This window comes from Miniopterus schreibersii (assembly GCF_964146895.1).
Source record: "Miniopterus schreibersii genome assembly, chromosome: 15".
Classification (NCBI taxonomy): domain Eukaryota; kingdom Metazoa; phylum Chordata; class Mammalia; order Chiroptera; family Miniopteridae; genus Miniopterus; species Miniopterus schreibersii.
In genome coordinates this window covers 49,336,462-49,355,854 of record NC_138115.1, presented here as the reverse complement: position 1 = coordinate 49,355,854, position 19,393 = coordinate 49,336,462, and the positions used below count along the sequence as shown (strand labels likewise).

Below are 19,393 nucleotides of genomic sequence, written 5' to 3'. Positions count from 1 at the left end.
TAGGTGGTACTACTGGGGCTCAGGCTCCCTCTCTGAGGCTGCAATGGGCAGACAGTGGCCACAGAACATGTTGGTTTATTCAACAGCAAAGAGCTGAAAAAATGTCAGGTCCCACAAAGGAGCAGAACCTGCCTCAAGGCCTGCGATACATCTCCACCCCACAGGGGTGTGGGCTAGACCAGGTAGGGCTAAAGGCAGCAGGAATGGGAGGAAGAGGCCAGCCCACCTCGAGAGGCCCTGCTGGGCCCAGGCAGATGGGCGAGATGCTGTAGTGTAAGGACGGCGGGCAAAGCCTGTTCAGGTCTTGTTGAGTGTCCAGAGTGGATCCAGGAGGCTGAGGGGGTCGTCAGTGGGCTGGGCAGCCCGCAGCCCCTGCCCATTGTGGGCTTGCAGAAAGTTCTGCTTGCTCATCCGCTGCTTTCCCCGCAAGGAGCTGTCTAGAGAGAAGGCCTCAGGGGTCAGGGAGGCCAGCAGCTCCAGCGAGGAGGAGGGGGGCCCCAGGGTGGGGACCTCAGGAACTGGCTGTGCCTCCTCAGGCTGGGGTGCTTCGGGCAAGGGTGAAGAGAGGGGGGGTGGGGAGGAGGATGGGAGCTGGGTGGACTCCGGGAGACTGGCTGGCAGCAGGCCTGGGGGCTCTACAGGGCCTGGCAGGCAGGCAACTGGGGAATCCAAGGCCCCAGGAGGCCGGATGCTGAGCTTGGCGATAGTGGCCTGGATGGAGCTGATGGGAACGTCCCCACCGAGGACCAGGTCCTGGGAGTCCTGAGGAAGGTGATTCTGAAAAGACAGAAGTGGGTGAAGATGGGGGTCCACAAGGTGGTGGCTGTCCCAGCAGCACTTTCCTTCCTCACCTTCTGGCTGATGCTTGTGCCAGCCAAGGGTTTGCATGGTGGGGGCACGCCATGGCGCTGCAGGACCTGCTCCACGTGTCTCACCACCGCCTCGTGGCAGAACCTGAGGTGCAGCTGCAGAGGCACATGTGGCCTAGTCAGCTGGGTGGGGCTGTCACCTTAGGGCAGTGCCTGTCCCAGCGCCCAGACCCCTACCTTCTCCTGCAGCATGTGTTTCCTCTGCTGCCGCATGCGCCGCACCAACTGAGGCAGCTCAGGAAGCCTGTTCCCCGCCTCCACCTCCTGCACAGCTGCATAGAGCAACGCAAAGGCTCCTGTGCGGCCCACCCCGGAGCTGCAACGGGAAGCAGGTGTAAGGCCAAGAGCTCCAGAGAAGGAGCCCTCTGGCACCTGGCACCTTCCCTGCCCCTTACCTGCAGTGCACAACAATTGGCGTGTGCAGGGGTCGCTGGTGCAGGTAATGTGTGTGCACCTCCTGGATGAAACGCAGCAGGTTGCTGGGGCTGTCGGGCAGGCCTCTACAGGGTGGGGTGGGATCTTTCAGTCAGACCTGATCTGGGGCCCTCACCATCCCTCCAGTGCTCCCAACCACCCAGGGCAGCAGACTCACAACTCAGGCCAAGTGGGGAAGTGGAGGTGCACAAGCGAGCGCTTGAGGCTCTGGTCACGGAACTGCAGGCTCAGCACCCGTTCCACATGGGTCTCAGTGGTACGGACACTACTCAGTGCCAGGCTCAGGGCACCATGCACCATGGGCTGGCCTCTCTCAGTGGGGAAGTAGCGGGCCACCTTTTGCTGAGGGGCAAATAGGGCAGTTAGGGCTGCTTTTCCTGGATCCCTCCTGGGCACCCACCCAACCTCTCCCTCTCACCTTCTCCATCTCAGCTTCAGACACCAGCATGACAATGACCGACACTTTCTGCTCATGCACCATGAGCCAGAAGTCGGCAGCTGTGCCAGGCAAAGGGGCCTGGGTGGCCACCAAAGGCGGGCAGTACGGTGAGAGCCCCTCCACGCGGCTGGCATTGATGTAGTCATCCTTGCCTGAGCGCAGTACCACGCGGTTGCTATCGTAGGGCATGACGTCCTGGTGCCGGTTCTTCAGTGAGTAGCAGCGGGCAATGGCGATGGAGCGGCCACGGGCATCATGTTCCTGTGCGTCTTGCAGCTCCCGCCAAACAGTGTCCAGAGCCCCAGCATCACCCAGCTGGCCCCGAAAGGCCTCCAGCTCTTGCTGCAACTGCTGCAGCCTCTCGGGATGCTCATAGGGGTCCCGCTCAATCAGCCTCAGGGCCTGTGGCCGCCAACCCTCAGCTGCATCCACCTTAGTAGGCTGTAGCAGGGGCTGCCCACCCCCAGGAGGCTGAGTGCCACCATGCTGGCTCTCAGGGCTGGAGGAGAGCAGGTCGGCAGCTGTAGTGCCTCGGCGCAGGCATGGGGGTGCCTCTCCTGCAGGGGGCCGAGGAGGTACTGGGCCAGGCCCTGGTGATGGGGCAGGTGAAGGCACCAGGTGGGGACTAGGAGTGGCCTGGCTGGCAGGTGAGGGACCTTGCACGGAGAGAGGGGCCGCCTGGGGGCCCAGGGGCCTGGGGGAAGGAGCAGGACCATAGGCCAGAGTGGGATGGGGAGGTTGAGGTGGCCCAGGGCTGGAGAAAGGCAGAGCCCCCGAGTGAGGGGGCAAGGGGTCCTGAGAGGGGCCTGGATAGAGCTGGGTGTGTAGAGGTGGTGGTGGCTGCCCCAGGACACCAGGCTGAGGAGCAAAAGGGTAGGAGGGTGGGGGTGTAATGAGTCCTGGAGCCTGCGAGGGAAAGAGGTGAGGATGCTGGAGTGGAAGGGGCTGTTGCCCAAATGCTGCTCGTGCGGGATGAAGCTGGGGCTGAGGCCTAATCCTCGGGGCTGGAAAACCTGTGGGGATCCCAGGAGAAAAGTGGTGCTGGGCTGGGGGTACTGTGAGGGGATAAGTGTAGGGCATGGGCAGTGGCTGGGGTGGGGGTACTGGGAAACATGGTTGGGGAGGAGCAGAGGTGGGGTTCGGCTGGGGTGCTGTGTGGCTAGAAATAGGTGCCTGGACACTATCTACTGTGGTGGTGGCTGGCCGAACCCCCATAGCCAACTCAGGGCCCAAAAACTGGGGGGGTGGAGCCGAGGGCAGACCTGCAACTGGGGGGTGTGGCCCTACCCCCCCATAGGGGCTGCTCACCACGCCGTGCTGAGGGGAAGATCGGGGCACAAGGCCCAGCTCTGGTGTGTAGACCGGGGCTGGGTAGATAGCAGGTCCCGGTGCCACGGCCATTGCAGGGGGCCCTGGGGCCTGGGGGACCCTGGGCTGTAACACCTGTGTGGGGCCTGAGTAGCTGCCTGGGGGTAAGGGGCCTGAGAGATAGTGGGGTCCTGGGCCTGCAGAGCTGGGGAAGGGACCAGGAGCAAAGTGGAGCGCGGCAGCAGTTCCCAAGAAGGCGTCGGGGGGCAGGCTGCGCAGCTCCTCTGGCGCGTCTCCCATCTCCCCTGCCTCACCCTCCTCCCTGCGGGGCAGCAGTGGCTTGGGGGCTGTGGGCCGTGGTGGTGGCTTCTTCTTCAGCTCCCTGTGGGATGAGGTAAGAAGTGGAGCCAGGCCCCTATCAGCCCAGCTTGAGTCTAGGCTGCAGCTGCCCTACGGTCCTGGGGCCACACCTACCTGTCTAGGAGCTGCTGGCGGGCAGCCTCGCGGGCCTGGCAAGTGGACTGTGCCCGTTCCAGGAGAGCGGCCACCTTGCTCTCCAGGTCCGCATAGAAGTCCTTGCCCTCTTGGGACTTCTTCATCAGGTCCTCGTAGGCTTCATAAGAGGCCACCAGGGTCTGCAGTGTGGAGTTCCACCTGGCGGGCAGAAGGGCCAACAGGAGGTGAGCAGCTGGAGCCAAGCTCTGGGTGGGACTCTGGGCAAGAGCACAAGGCCAGGCACTGACTTTTGGTCCAGTTCGCTGAGAGCCCGGCGCACTGCCGCATACTGCACATTGGCCTCTGTCAGCGCCCGGAGGACGTTGTCCTGGGCAGCCAGGTTCTGCTCCAGGTACACCCTCAGCTGGTCGTACTTCTTCAGTTGCTCCTCGAACAGCTTCTGAGGGAGTGTTGGGGTGGAGGACAGACACTCAGGCTTTGCCACCAGAGGGTGGAGGCCAAAGGGCCCCACCACCCTGCTCTCCCGCCCCACCTTCATCTCTGAGTGGTCCGTGGTAACCAGTGAGGCAGTGATGTCATCCTTCTGGATAAGCTCACGCAGCTGCTGCTCTAGAGACACACGCTGGTCCCGCATCTCCTGCACCTTGGCCAGGATGCGCTTCAGGTTCTGCAGCACAGCCTTGTCCTCTGGGGACAGCAATGGTCAGTGAGGCCGGAGAAGCCCCCAGCTCTCAGCTCATGGGCACAGGGTGGGCGGTGCTCACCTGGGGTGAGGGATGGCGTGGGCAGGGCAGCCCGGACCTGGTCCAGTGGCCCACTGAGTAGGCGGAGGTTGCCAACATGTAGGTTCATGGCACGGTGTAGCTCACTGTTGGTGAAGGAGGCCTTTTCGTGCACCTCCATGTACTTGGCCCACTCGCGCCTCACCTCTGCCAGCTCAGCCTTGGACGCTGCCGTGCTGGCCCCTGCCTGGCCCACGGCCTCCTGCAGCTTCTGGTCTAGCAGCTCGTCCTCCTCCAGCAGGTCCCTGATGTCCTTCAGTGAGGCCTCCACGTCCGTGAACACGCCAGATAGCACTGAGGGTGGGAATGGGGAAGGGAGAACAGCTTCTGAGGCAGCGAGGCCAGGCACCCACTCTGGCCTGTCCCCTAGGTAACAGACCTGCCACCCAGGTGAAGGGCCTGTGTGCAGCCCAACGCTCACTGAGCAATGCGCGCACAGCACACCACGCGGCGTGGGGGAAGCTATTTGTGCCAGGTGTTTGGAGAGGTGCAACCTCCATTCTGGGTGAATGGGACAGGGAGAAGACCACAGCAGGTGACTTCCATGTCCCCCCACCTTGCATGGATTGGACGAGGTTCCTAACAGTGTCCGGCCGGACGCTGAGAGCTGCACACTTCTCCATGAGCTGGGGCGGGATGTGGTTGTATGTGTCAAGGTTGTCCACTGTCTCAGGATCCAGCTGCATTGAATCCATGAACTGGCTGTAGGGACACCAGAACCAGGTGGGTGATGGGTGCTGACCCAAGTCCTCGTATGTACAAGGAGCACACCAAGGTAAGCCCTCCCACACTGAAGGCAGGTCTGACGTCCTAGCAGAGAACAGATCAGTATCCTGATCTCCACCCCTTGGCCTGACCCCCAGAATATGCCCAGGGCACTGCTAAAAACACTGGAACAGAATGGATATCCCCTCCCAAGACTCAGGATTCTCACCTTATAAATCTAGCAACCAAGACCTTGGATGGGAGGGCAGAGCTGGGAAACATTTTGCTACTACTTTCCCTGTTGCGGTTGGCACTAGGGACCCACCGAGGTCTGCTGTGTAACCCCCTTCCTCCCACCCTCAGCCCCACTTACTCCAGGACCTCATTCTTGTCCTCAATCTTGGCCATTATCTCTCGAAGCAGCTTGGCTTTCTCCTCACTGCAGGAGAAGTGACAGAGCAGTTGCTGGAAGCCCATGTCTCTTGAGACATCCCAATCCCACCAGTGCAGAGGACAGGGCCAGCCCCTCCCACCCACCTGTACAGCGATGAGGCTTCATGGGCAGCCATAGGTACCAGTTTGGCGAAGATGTCAGGGCCTGTGACAGCCGGGTCTGTGGGGTTCACTGGCAAGGGCTTCACCAAGGGGGCGCCTGTGTGAGAGAGAAAAATTGTGGAGACCAGGCCCATGCAAACCTCAAGTCTGCCTCTGTTCTGTCCCTCTCTGTATCCCTACCCTGACCCTCAGCTCCAGACCTTTTACAGGCTGAAGGGTGTCCAGTGCTGGGACAGCCTCGTGGTAGATGAAGTCATTGTCCTTCTTGGCAGAATTGTACCTGGAGGTTCAGAGAAGGGGGAGTCTTGGATAATCAGAGGGGATCCAGGAGCTGGCATCTCATGTGGGCCACTGCTCTCTGGCATTTGTGGCTTCCTCCCAAGGATGCAGGCAGAGGGCCAAGACCATTCCTAATGGGAAAGAACCAGGGCCACCCCCAGCCCCACAGACTCACTTTCCTCCAATGACATCCATAGCGAAGCGAAGTGCATCTTGCACAGTGTCGGGCTGGCCCTACAGGGTAGGGATGGGGCGGCTCAGCAATAACTAAGGCCAGCGCCAGGACACCCCATGGCCCCGCCAGGCTTGCTCCCTGTACTCAGGGGCAGCCAGGCCCTTCCTTAACTTTACCTTGGCCAACTTGATGGCTTCATTGAGCTTGTCCAGGGCACTCTGGAAGTATGCGACCTGTGGGGGAACAGTGGGCAGAGCCTGGTTGGTCCTTCCCTGCTTGGACTCTCTTCCTTCTGCCGCTCCACTGAGCCCTGACTGGCCATCAGATGAGGAGGCAGCTGGGTGCCAGCCACGCCAACAGCATGGAGGTTAGCGTCACACTGCTCCACACACAGCTGACACCTCCAACCAGCCCGCCCCTCTGTGGGGAGACTGCTATGCCTTCTCAGTTCCCAGGGATGAGGGCCGCATAGATGGGACACACCAGGCCTGCAGCAGGGGGTTGTCCAGGGATGTGGAGGTGAGAGACCACCTCCCTATTCCGGAAGGGACCCCACAGGCACCTCACAAGGCAGGAACCAGTCCTGATGCTCTCCTCACAACTCACTCACCTGCTCCCCGAACTTCTGCTGCTCCTCAGCCTGCTTTCCCATGTGCAGCTGGGAAAGAAGAAGAGACATCACTTATTTCCCAAGCTGTGGCAACTCGGCCCAGCCCAGAGCCAGTGGCCACGGTGCCCTCACATGAGCCACAGCCGCAAAGTAGTAGATCTTCATCTGTACCAACTTCTTCCAGTCCTTCTGGATCCGGCCCAGCAGTGAGGCGGTGTCAGGGTTCTCCAAGGCCCGGCAGGCCTCCTTGTAGTAATCCACCACCTGGGAGCCAGAGTGGGGTCACCAGTGGGGTGTCAGAAAACCAAGGGCCTGCCCTTAGTCCCTTGAGGACCACCATCTACCCCCATTCCTACCTGTGCACTGATGCGGGCCACCAGAAAGCTCTTCCTGTTGTCCAACATTGACTTTTCCAGAAGGCATTCCTGAGCCTGGCCCTGGGGCAACAAGTGTACTCCCTCATTCACCCGGAGGCCTTGCCCTTCGCAGCGGGCAGACCACAGGGATCCCCTCTTCACGTCCTCTCCTCCAGCCTCCCCCACTCCAAGAAGCCCAGCCCTGCTCCTGATCCACCTGCAGCTCTGAGATCACAGCCAACGCCCCTGCTTGTCCTGCACTGCCATCTACACAGGGCCTGGTCTAGGGTCCAGCCCTAATTGTCCCCTCCCCTGGGTTTAACTCAGTTCCAACAAGGGCATCTCCTTACCAACATGAGGTTGACATTGAGAGTAAGGATCTGGCGGCTCATGTCAACGCTGTAGGCGTGAGGGAAGTGCTCACGCAGGTAGGCAAAGGCGCCTGCTGCACACTGGAAGTGAGTACAGGAAACCTTCATGCCCTGTAAGGGATGAGAGGGAGGATGGCCAGGGACAGCACCAGACAGCTGCTGTGTCCACTCCCACAGGGCAGGATTCAGTCCAACTCTAGAGACTGAGAACATTCAGCAGAGAACCTCTCTGGTTATGTCCGATGTCCCACCCACTGCCCCTCCTCACCTCTTCAGACACTCGCTTGTCCATGGCCCCCAGCATGGAGTGCAGCGCACCTGGGGAGGCAGAGGACATGGTGTCAGGGCTAATCTGGGGTGTTCCCCAGGCTCCCCACACCTGTGTTAACAGTAAGGCAGAGGGGGCAGTGTTGTCACTCATGATCAGAAAAACAGGGGTCTGAGAACTGGGGCAGTTCATCCAAGGACAGCAAAGCTGGGGCTGTCTCCTGGTCTGCACCAAATGGGGCTGTAGGTGGACGAAGGAGGGGTTTCTGTCCACAGACCCTAGCCTAGAGGTCCGGTCTAGAAGCTTCAGTGGTGCCTATACAGGATTCTAGGGTTCCCCAAGTTTCTCCCTTGAGCCAGACCAGGGCTGAGTCATCTGGGCTGACACAGCAGGGCCGCTCGAGCCCAACCTTGTTTTCTGTCTGCCTAAAGCAGCCCAAAGTCAAAAGGGGGGTAAGGAGCTGTCCAGTCAAAGAAGAGAGGCCATTTCAGCCACCTCTCTCAGCCAGAGCACATGGCAGCAACACTGTGTGGCAGCCAGTCCGGTATAGACTCTTCCCAGCAGGGTAGCTCACTGTGGCCCAGAAAAGAGGCGCTGGAAGAGATGTGGGAAAGGCCGTGGAGGGGTCAGAATCCAGGTGTCCTTCCTCCATCAGCCCATTGGCCTTGTGGTCTGTTGCCAAGCTGAGATCCCTGGTTGCAGGGCCAGGGGGAAGGGTTTAGGCAGCTCACCAAGGTTGTAGAGAATGCAGGCCTGCTCATACTTGATGTCCTCATGGGCCACAGACTTGCCTGAGAAGATCTCGGTCCTGCAGACATGTCACCCCAGTCATCTTGAGGGAAGGAGCTGGCCAGGGCCCTGAGGCCAAGTGAGGGGACCAGCCACCCCTGTGTAGGGTTGGAGGGAAGGAGGCCCTAGGAAACCACACCAAGCTGCTCCCCACCCTGTGCAATAAGAAGGGAGGGGAGGGAGAGGGGCACCCCAGCACAAAGACACCCTTGGGTTGTCCCAAGCACCCTCCAGGTTCCCCGCAATCAGCTCTCACCAGGTGACAGGAACAGCAGCCTCCTGGCCTGAGCCCATGGGGACCCGACTCTGCAGGTAATGGAGTTGGCCTAGGTACTTGCGGAGGACGCTGCAGCCCTCGAAGTCCCGTGGGACCCGGACAGCATTCTGGGGGGCAGATGGGAGAAGCAGGCCTGACATCAGTTGGGGTAGAGGACAGGCTGGTCTGTCTGCCCACAGACGCCCAGGAAATATGCATTAGAGCTAGGACACCGCATACCCCAGGGGACCCAAAGAAAGCCTGCTGCTGCATCTGTGGTCATTCAACAAATCGTCCCACTGGCCAGAGCTCGTGGATGGAATCAGCCCCACCTTTCTGCAAGGCAGTTTACAACATGCATTAAAGTTTTTAACAAACTTAAAATTTGACCCACAGTTCTGTATCTAAAAATATACAGTAAGCCCAGCCGGGCATGGCTCAGCGGTTGAGCGTCGATCTAGGATCCAGGCTATTAGGGTTTGATTCCCGGTCGGGGCACATGCTCAGGTTGCAGGCTCGATCCCTGGTCGGGGGCGTGCAGGAGGCAGCCGATCCATGACTCTCTCATCATTGATGTTTCTATCTCTCTCTCTCTCCCCTCTCTGAAATCAATAAAGATATATTTAAAAAATAAATAAAAATATACAGTAAGAGAAATTCAGAAGAGCAACTGCTTGAATGAGCATGGAAGGATATTTATCACAGCATTATTAACAAGGTCAAATACTGAACACCACCAAAATTTCCATTAAAAAGGACTGTTTAGCCCTAGCTGATGTGGCTCAGTGGTTAGAGCATCTGCCTATGGACTGAAGGGTCCCAGGTTTGATTCCAGCCAAGAGCACGTATGTTGGTTGCAGGCTCAATTCCCGCATGCAGAAGGCAACCAATTGGTATCTCTCTCCCCCCCTTCCACTCTCTCTGAAAAGCAATGGAAAAAATATCCTCAGGTGATAAAATATAAAGTATAACAATGATCCTGTAAAAATAAAGGGCTGTTTAAATAAAACTGAAAGAGACTCAGAGACACAGAACAAGACTGATAGTTGCCAGAGGGGAGGAGGGTGGGCATCTGGGTGAAAAAGAAGATGAACAGATTAAGAAGTACAAATTGGTAGTTACAAAACAGTCACGGGGATGTAAAGCACAGCATAGGGAGTACAGGCAATATTTTAATAACTATGTATGGTGTCAGACAGGTACTAGAAATATCAGGGGCAACACTTCATAAAGTATATGATTATCAAGCCATTATGCTATATACCTGAAACTAATATAAAATATTAAATGTAAACTGTAATTGAAAATACAAAACAGCTGTTTGGGTAGATGGAAAAAAAGAGAGATTTATTTAAATAAATTATGTCAAGGCTACCCACAAAAGACAAGTGTCTCTAGTGATAAGCTAAAATGTCCATAATATATTTACCACTGGGAGGAAAGTATGTAACAGATGAATGGTATGATTTCATTTATATAATATCATATAGACACTGATATCCAACTACATTATATAGACAAAGATAAAAATCTATAAGGTTATATACTGAAATGTTAAGTGACTATCTCTGGGCAATAGGGTTTAAATAATTTATCTTATTCATATATGTGTATATATATACATTTAATTCTTTATGTTGTTTATATATTCTTTATAGTGAACACTTCAATTTTCATGATAACCAATAAAGGTTATTCCTATTTTGGGAAGAAAACCAAACAAAGCAAATGACCCCTCTGCTCAAACAGAAGAGCAGACAGTACACCCTCCAAGATGCAGGTACACAGAGGGGATGGGACAGAAGTGCTGTGCATTCCCACCATACCTGTGGGCGAGGGCCAGCGCCCCCATCAGAATCCCAGCACTGAGGGCCCAGTAGAGAGCTAGCCGCCACTGGCTAGAACTCCTTCAGGACACCACACACTATCCTCTTACCTGTCTGAGCAATTCCAGCTTCTTCAGTTCCTCATTGTAGGCTTCTGGGTTCTCTCCATAATTCTTCAGGACAAACTAAAGAGAGGAACGTAAACCAGGGATAAAGAAGACTCCCCTATTCCCACTCCTGCCCTCCGAGTCTTCACAATCACCAGTCAGGGCTCAGGACTGAGGCCACAGCACCAACCACGGGCTCAACTCCCGGAACACCAGAAACTCAGTAACAGGGCGGCACCAAGATGCTGACCACGGAGCCTCGTCCTCTGAGCAAAATGGAAAATAAGACTGGACGACCCCATGTGAATTCCAGGCAGGTCCTCACCATGCTGCAGCCCTCTCTAGGATGTCTAGGACCCTCCCAGCTCAGGTGGCCAGGGAACTTAGGTGGCTGAAATGGGATCCTACTGAACATCCCCAAACAGGCCACAAAGTCAAGCCTCCTTCAAGGACTGGACCGTGCTGTGTTCTGGGGTCACAACCATAATCCTAACCCAACAGTAAGTGTAGGCAAAAGGCACCAAACAAGAGTGGGAGTGCAAGGCCTCCTTCACCAGCTGACCCTCCTGGCTGGGAAAGGGCACCACAGATATAGTGATCTGAAGTGTCCTTATCTGAGGAAAGGCCCACGGATGGGTGACAGAAATGACTTAGACAGAAGGGGCGAAGGGAAGGTCACTTACTGCCCAAACCAGACAGGGAGCTGGCATGCCTGCCCAATCACCATCTCAAGAACTGTCTTGGACAGTGAGCACACTCACCAGCTTAGAGGCATGGCCAGAACCAACGGGCCCTTTGTTCACCTAAATCAACAGACTAAGGCAGCTAAAACTACCCCTAATGCAGTGCCCGCTGCCTAGTGTCTAGGTTAACATTCTGGGAAGGCCAGATCCACTTATTCCACAAACACTAAAGGCACTGATGCCCAACTCATGAGGTTCCTTAAGGCCCTCAGAGAAGAAAGGAGGCTGTAAAGGCTGAGCAGAGATGGCCTGCTCTATCCAGTAGCATACTCACGCCACATCTGTGGCCCATCCATCTTTCCTAGGGTCCCTTCCCAGGACCTAGGTCTAAGGAATTAGCCACAAGAGGACCTGGGAGGCTGAGTGATAGCTCCTACCTGACCTGATAAGTAAAGGGCGGCTATTGCTGAGTTTACTACAGCACCATCCAGTACATTCTCAAACCTCTGACCCTGACCCCCCTTTTGTTATTTTACCTCCTGAAAGTCCTCTGTGTATCCATGAGCTTTCTTCTCTGCCCTCTTCCACCTCTGGCCTGGACAAGCCACTCCTTCAAATTCATCTATACCAAGGTGCCAGAATTGTCTAACATAACTCCAATGTCACTCCTAACTTTATGTCCTTCTGAAATACACCCCCCCCCCCGGGGAAAATAAACCAAAACATGCTTTTCTCACCATAGTGAGATTGTGGGAAATGAGTTATCTAAAGAGAAAAATTGTAATCTGAAAAGGATGTGCGACAGTGGCTCTCCAAAGCCTCCAGGACCAAATCTAACCACAGAGTTCATGGCCCTTCACAGACTGTCCTCTGGCACCTCCTAGGAACTCCCAGCCAACAGTAATTTGGAATTACTGCTCTCGGGTCCCAGTGCTTTTCCTAACTTCTCTACTAAGACTCAACTGAAATGTCACTTCCTTAAATGTTAGCTGCTGCTCTCCCACATTCTGAACATGCGTCCATCAGAATGTGTGCCTCATGGCTGGGTCATGCCAATGACCCTTGCCCCCAACAATGAGTGCATCAGGAATGGTAGGAGCCTTATTAGACATGTTAGATTCTTAGCAAATAGTTATCTTTACAGAAAATGCAGAGGATGGACAAACTGAAAAATACTAAAAGGACACTCTCAGAAAAGTTTAGAAGATGAGCCATTTTACCCACCAATTAACCCATTCTCTTTGAAAAATCAGTATCATTAAGGAATGGGGAGGGCAGACTATTCTAGATGAAAAGAAACAGAACTAAATACAATATGGGAATCCTGATTGGATTTGAGTTTGGAATTCAAATATAAATTATAGTAAAAAATTTCTGTGGATTTCCTTAGGTGTGATGATACTGTGGTTATGGAGGGGAATGTCCTTATTCTTAGTATGTGCCGAAATGTGTACAGCTTACTTTCCAAGGTTCATGGAATACATTATACACACATTGTATGTGTATATGTATTTAGAGATGCTCCTCAACTTACAATGGTGTCACATCCTGATAAACCCATTGTAAGTTGAAATACCATAAGTCAAAAATGCATTTATTATTATAGAGTATCGGTTGTTTACCTTCTTGACCACATGGCAGACTAGGAGCTGTGGCTCGCTGTGCTGCCCAGCCTCACAAGAGTATCACCATAGAACATACTGCTAGCCCAAGAAGAGCAGAATTTAAAATCTGAAGTATGGTTCTACTGAATGTGTACTGCTTTTGCATCATCATAAAGTCAAAAAATTGTAAGTTGATCCCCAGTCAGGGCACATACAGGAGTGAACCAATGAATGCACAAATGAGTGGAACAACAAATCCATGTTTCTCCCTCTATCTCTCCCCCTTCCTCTCTGTCTCTAAAAATCAATCAATAAATTTAGAAAAAAAAGAAATTCCATTTATAAAAAAAAAAATTGTAAGTTGAAACACTGGAAGTCAGAGACCGTCTGCGTGTGTGTATATAAGGTGTCCCCCCAAGAAATGTACACACACTCTGAATAATTAATTCCAATGGGTTAAACCTGAAAAGAAAGAAACATCAATTGAGCTATCGGGAAAAATTCTGTATACATTTTTGGGGACACTATATATACACACACACACACACATATATATATATATAAATTTACATATATATAAATAAAATGTGGCCTGAAGCATAGGGAAAACTTGACTATCTAAATGGAAATTCCCTTTTGGTGAGAGGTTTTAGTTTGTCCACCCTGAGGATAAAGATGGAAAAATGGAGCCTAGAGGCCCAGGGGGTCAGAGGCGAAAGGGATGAGAGAAACATCTGAGACCCAGAAACAAGGCTTCACCCGACACTGCTAAGAACATCTGTCCCTGCTGTTCACACAATGCTGAAGGAGAAGGAGATGCTGTCCCACTCCCAGCACAACTGTCCCTAGAGGTCACTTTCTACCTGTGTCTCATTCCTCCTCCAAGAACAGCAACAGCAAAATTTACAGAGCTCCTACCATGGGCCAGGTACTGAGCTGAGCACTTAACATCACTCGGTCCTTACAAAAATCCAAAGAGGTAGGTGCTATTATCACCACCATTTTACACATGAGAAAATGAGGAAACTGAGGCAAAAAGTCAGAGCATTTGCCAAGGTCGAAGCACTAGTGAATAATGAGCAATGGCTGAAACCCACATATTTGGGTTCCAGAGCCTATATATATATTTTTTGTTGTTTGTTTGTTTGTTTTAAATATATCTTTTTTTATTTCAGAGAGAGAGAAACATCAGTGATGAGAGAGTCATTGATGGGCTGCCTCCTGCAAGCCCCCAACTGAGGATCGAGCCCGCAACCCGGGCATGTGCTCTGACCAGGAATCAAACCCGAATCACCTGGATTCTAGGTCGACGCTCAAGCGCTGAGCCATGCCTGGCCGGGCAGAGCCCATATTTTTAACCACACATAAGACCAATTCATTTCTAATTTTTAAATATGGTTTTCATAAATAACTCTAGAAAACAGGAAAAGCAAATGAATGTCTGCACACAGTTGGGCTTTTAATAAACTCTGAGAAAATCCTCTATGACTGCTGATACTACTAAACAGAGGAAAGAAACTGGCTGAAGATGCTAAGCTAAAAATATTGTTTACAATGTGCCAAGACCTGTACCAGGGACTCACATGCATTAACTCTTGATTCTTAAAAGCTTATGAAGTATATTATTAGCTCCGTATTACAGGTGAGGAAAGTGAGGACCAGATTAGTACTGTAGTCATTTCTAGCAGCTGAAGATTACCCAGCTAGTAAGTGGAGGCGGTGGGACCTAAACCCAGGTCTGTCTGATTCCAATGTCTATGCTACATCCATGATGCTACGCCGCTCTTTTACTGAACAAATGGCACACATTTTGTAGGTAGTTGAGATCACTGGAAATATCTACCTTGGGTCCTGCCATTCTTTTGCAGATTAGAAAAATGGGAACCAGAGATGTGCAACAGTAATGCTAGAACCCTTAATTCAGGTTTCCTGACTCCTGACCCAGGGATACACCTGGTTGTCGCTCTCTCTTGTACCAACACACTCTCATTCTTTTGTGCATGCGTGCTGGTTTTGTTGTTGTTTTGGTTTTTTTCCTTGGGTGGCAGAGGTGTCTAGCTTTTGCTCTTAATTTGATATAACATCTTGAAGTTTCATGGTGCTAATCAAAGCAATAACCCAAGAAGAAAAGGCAATAAAAGGTATCACATATTAGTACTGCCTCTTCACCATACACGTTTTTCCTCCACTTGCAGGGTGACTCAAATATGGGGTATTCCTTGGGCTGTTCCACAGAAACACACATAAAATTGAATCCCACATACAGATTGTTAATTAATACAATATATGCTCTGCTACTGAATTTTAAATGAGATTCATTTTATTGAGAGAGAGGAATATTATTGACATAGGAAATCTTCAGCCCCTTGGTATCAGCAAGCCTAAAACCAAATTACAGGCCAAGACCACCAGGGATAAGAACAGACCTGCATCCTCGCCCGGTCTCCCCCCACTTAACACTCAAGTCCTCTGTCCCACATCTCTTATGAATAGCCCTTCGACCTGTCTGAACACCACCAGGAAACAGAACTCAAGTTACAGCTCCCTAGAGGGTGTTGGAACTAGACTAGGTCATTCAAGCAACACTTGTTAAGCACTCTCTATACATAGTACTTACCACTTCCGAGTAACGGAAAGAACCTGGTGTGAATGGATCTAGGTCTTTGGTGTACAAGGTTCAAGTCACAGAAGAACAACCTAGACAATCCAGGTCATCTGGGCCTGGAGCCCCCGCGGTAAAACACAAGTGGGCAGACAGGCTCAGGCGGACTGGCTTCATGACATCAAATCTGTGATAAGAAATAAGACAAATCGCCACCACAGGTAACTGGCACTGCTGAGGAACCAGAGCCCTTTTAGGCCCCTGGTCATCTCATTTCTCTTTCTGTGTCTGTGGCAAACTTTTCAAAAAGAGTAGCTCCCCCATGGGAAATCCGGAAGGGAAAAAAATCCACAAACCTGAAAACCAGGCTCTTCCTATGTAAAATGAACAGTAAGAAGAGGCAACAGGAGTGTGCACTCTGTGGTGCAGACCAACTGAGTGATAGGAGCAGTAAGACCTGTCTGAATGTGGAGGATGGTGCGATGGCCAGGGAGTTGAAGGGACCCTGAGGAGGTACAGTTCAACCTGGGTGATGAGCAGCAGAAAAGGAATTCCAATAGCAAACGGAACAAGGACAATGGCCAGATGTGACTGTTCCTGTAAGAGAGGCCTGGGGAAGTGAAGTTAGAGAGGCAAGCTGAAGTGTAGTGGTGGCAGCTCTGAACAGCAGGCGGTTCCCTGGAGGAACCTGGTGGGAAAGTGGCGATTTAGAGAGATCAGCAGAGTGGAAGGGAGGGAAAGGCCAAGAAGCCACTAGGTTGGCAACCATCTGGTACATCCGCTCCCCTCCCCACTTGGTACACTTGCTCTTAAGGATAGGTTATTATGTGGATCACTGGAAGCTCCATGAAGGCAGAGATTTTTGTCATCACATACAATCCTGAATTCCCAGGGCTGGCACATAGTCACTCAGTAACTATTTGTTTAATTAATGAATCAGAGATGAATGTCACTCCGAGGTCCAAGTGAGCTTGAGTTGAGCTCAAGTGCAGTTAATCAAGGGCAGGTGTTTGGGACCAGAAGAGGAAAACACTGCAAACACTAACACCTGTGGCCACATCACTCTGATGAAGAGCACAAGAATCACCCTTTATCAGTTTCCAGTGAGTCAGCACTCTGGGCTCCAAAGCAAAAGTAAAGAGGTGCAGGGCCAGCAGCATTTTCCCTGAGAAATTATGTAGGTCCAGGTGTCCCTATCTAAAGCTTGGCACTGCAGTTTAAAACCAGCTTGCTGTTCTCATAGTACTTATTTCACATTATTCCATAATTGAGGGCACATCATCAAGAATGAAAATCAATACTAACCATTATGAATTTTTTTTTTAAAAAGCCCAACCCTCACAAAGAAAGAACCCTTTACCTAGCTGGAAAATTCCTATTTATCCTTCCAAACCCACCTCCTTGGCAAGCCTTCCCTGAGGACCTTTTCTCAGCCCAGTACTTCTATACACTGCACATACTTCTACTCCTCCACTGATGTCACCATCTAACTTTTACATTTCCTCCACTAGACTATGAATTTAGTCTAAAGCATTATCTTTTATTCAGCTGTATTATCAGGGCTCAGCACAGTGCTCGACAGGTTGCTCTTAACCAATTTTTACCCTACCTTCCTAAATTACATTCTACCCCTCAACTCCAAGTCAGTGGTGAATGTTCCCGCAGCTCAGAGCAAGGGTAGAAAAAAACAAGGGTACCAGTGGCAGTGGCAGAGGCAGAGTGGGGGCTCCAGGATTGGGGAGAGGAGTCCAGGTCAGGAGGAGTTCCCAGGCTGCAGTGGCGTCTCCTCTACAGGAGTTCCCAAGTACCCTGAAGGAGGTGGCCATTCTGAAGCCCAGCCTACCCAAAGACTGCTCAGTGGGTTCATGCAAATACATGCCACAATCCTATCAAATAAATGGTGGTATCTTTCCCAATTCCAAATAAGAGGAAACAGAAAAAGAGCTGATATATAGGAAATTGTTTCAGCAGCTGATACACTTCAGGCTAAATGGCTCATGAGCAACTCCTCTCACATCGGCCCAGGTTCTCCGAGGGAAATCACTGCTCACATAGTACCTTGTTGTCTAGGTCTGAGCTACCAGAGAGAGCATCAGAGGCTACATTCAAACAAAATCATCTCCTAGGAGATTCTGAACTAAAATTTTTATCCACTGGATTTCCATAAAGTTATAGCCATCATCTCTAAATTCCCTCCCAACTGTCATTCAGTCACATTTTCCTGAGTGCCAACTATGTAGACGGGACCCTACTAGGCTGTGAAGATCATGGAGATGCCTTTCAGGTCACTTACAATTGAATAGAGGGGTTAAAACATAGCAGCACAGACAACTGTCACCAAGAAAAGGGTGAAAAGAATTAGGGATTCATTGAAGGGAAAGAACTGCACTTGTATGGAAGAGCAGATGGAGAAGTGACCAAAGTCCAGGAAAGGCATAACAAAAGCTTGGGACTTTAGATCCATTATTCCAATTTTCTGGTTTTATAAACGAGGAAAAATAGGTCCAAAGAGGTTAAATGATGGACTCAACAAAATACAAATTGTTAGTGTCTGAACTAATGCAGAGGCCGTGTAAAGAGAAGAAGGGGGGTAGCTTCTCCGGAAACTACTTCCAAACCCATGTCCCTTCTCCTATTTCTCTTCGCAAGCACCCTGCACCACCTCGATCACCTGGGACTTGCTCTGGCAGCTGTTTTCAACACGTCGTGATTACAAGGATGCCAACCTGCAAACAGCCTCCTGGTCGGTCCTTTTCACTTCTGCTCGGACCCTCAATGGAAACCAGGTGGCCCTTCGCAAAACAGGAGGTGTCTCAGAGGGCACGTGGTGCCCAATCAACACACCTGGCCCCAATTTTTACCAGCCACAGAAGCCCCTGGCCTCCATCAACGCCGAACCTGCCTGTCTCCTCCGTCTGACGGAGGTTCAACACAGAGAGAGCTACAACACCGTTTATTCCCTCTGGGCAGTTATGAAAAGCAGCAACCCTCCCCCAAATGACACGGAACCGTGTCTTTTGGTCCAAAGGGCTCCCGAATAAAGTTCTTCTGAGAAGACCAGACAGAACTGCGCCAAGGGTCAGAGAGACCCCAGTCGCACAGGTCTGGCATTCTTCTGGGTCACCGGGGCCCTGGTCTTTAAGCACGTATCCTGAGCCACCCTCGGCGCGCGTCCCAACCCAGGCGTGGAACGACCGCGCGCCGAGGGCAGGCACGGCCGCGCCACCAGACGGCCGGCCCCACCCCCCACCCCGCGGGCCGCGCTGGCGTGAGGACGGGCGGAGCAGAACTAGGTCCAGAGCGGCGCCCCGAGGAAGTGTGCGCCGCGGTGGGCAGCGAGGACCGCCCGGGGCAGAAGTGAAAAGGCAGCTCCGACGAGCCTGCGGTGCGTGTGAGGAGGCGGAGAAGGGCCTGCGGGGGTGCCGAGGAACGGGGGTGGGCCAGGCTGAGGAGAGCCAGCGGAGGCCCCCGCGGGCCTCACTCGCCAAGGCCTGGGCGATGATGGGACACGCAGGGGGCGTCACGCGCTGGCAGACGACGGAGATACACGGAAGACGTGGGGACGCGAAGAGGAGCGCTCACCTTCTTCACAGCCGCCTGGAAGTGGAAGTCGCCGGCCTCTTTGAGGTCCAGCCAGATCATGGGCATGCGAGGCACGGCCTCCATGGCGGATAGAGCCCGCCGCCCACCGGGCCGCTCCCCTCAGCTGCTCCAGCTGCTGGCTCAGCCGCGCTCACTGCCCCGCCCCTTGGCGCCGGAAGGCGCTCGTCACGCGCGGGTGAAAAAGGCCCACACGGCCTTCTGGGAGATGTAGTCCGCGCCCTGCCCGCCCCGCCGGCGCGTGCACATGCGCAGTTCAGTCTCCCCGGAGAGGGAGTGGAGGGCGCATGTCCTGCCCCGGGCGAAAGGGTTTCTGGG

At 52.9% G+C, this 19,393-nt stretch overlaps 1 protein-coding gene across 2 annotated transcripts; it reads right to left on the bottom strand.

Moving 5' to 3' along the window:
* Window positions 1–55: 55 nt before the first annotated feature.
* Window positions 56–19,231, bottom strand: PTPN23 (protein tyrosine phosphatase non-receptor type 23). 2 transcript variants are annotated; one of them, XM_081160263.1, is made up of 25 exons: window positions 19,058–19,231; window positions 10,590–10,664; window positions 8,654–8,781; window positions 8,340–8,416; window positions 7,609–7,658; window positions 7,320–7,451; window positions 6,970–7,050; window positions 6,746–6,877; window positions 6,614–6,661; window positions 6,180–6,236; window positions 6,004–6,062; window positions 5,750–5,829; window positions 5,532–5,646; window positions 5,368–5,433; window positions 4,846–4,991; window positions 4,272–4,583; window positions 4,040–4,194; window positions 3,795–3,946; window positions 3,526–3,705; window positions 1,723–3,433; window positions 1,462–1,646; window positions 1,265–1,369; window positions 1,047–1,185; window positions 852–965; window positions 56–777 (listed from the first exon to the last, which is right to left on the bottom strand). In XM_081160263.1, exons 1-25 carry the CDS (start codon window positions 19,139–19,141, stop codon window positions 298–300), a joined length of 4,863 nt encoding a protein of 1,620 aa, XP_081016389.1. In that variant the 5' UTR covers window positions 19,142–19,231; the 3' UTR covers window positions 56–297. The 2 variants fall into 2 exon arrangements, with proteins under 2 accessions (XP_081016389.1, XP_081016390.1); XM_081160264.1 differs by lacking the exons at window positions 8,340–8,416; window positions 10,590–10,664; window positions 19,058–19,231 and having other exon boundaries at window positions 8,654–8,711.
* Window positions 19,232–19,393: the final 162 nt, after the last annotated feature.

Coding starts and splice junctions, on each gene's coding strand:
- PTPN23 (XM_081160263.1), bottom strand. CDS start 19,141: ATGGAGGCCGTGCCTCGCATGCCCATGATCTGGCTGGACCTCAAAGAG. Junction 6,878..6,969: donor TGGCCCGCATCAGTGCACAG/GTAGGAATGGGG, acceptor TCTGGCTCCCAG/GTGGTGGATTACTACAAGGA. Junction 3,434..3,525: donor CGCCAGCAGCTCCTAGACAG/GTAGGTGTGGCC, acceptor CTCATCCCACAG/GGAGCTGAAGAAGAAGCCAC.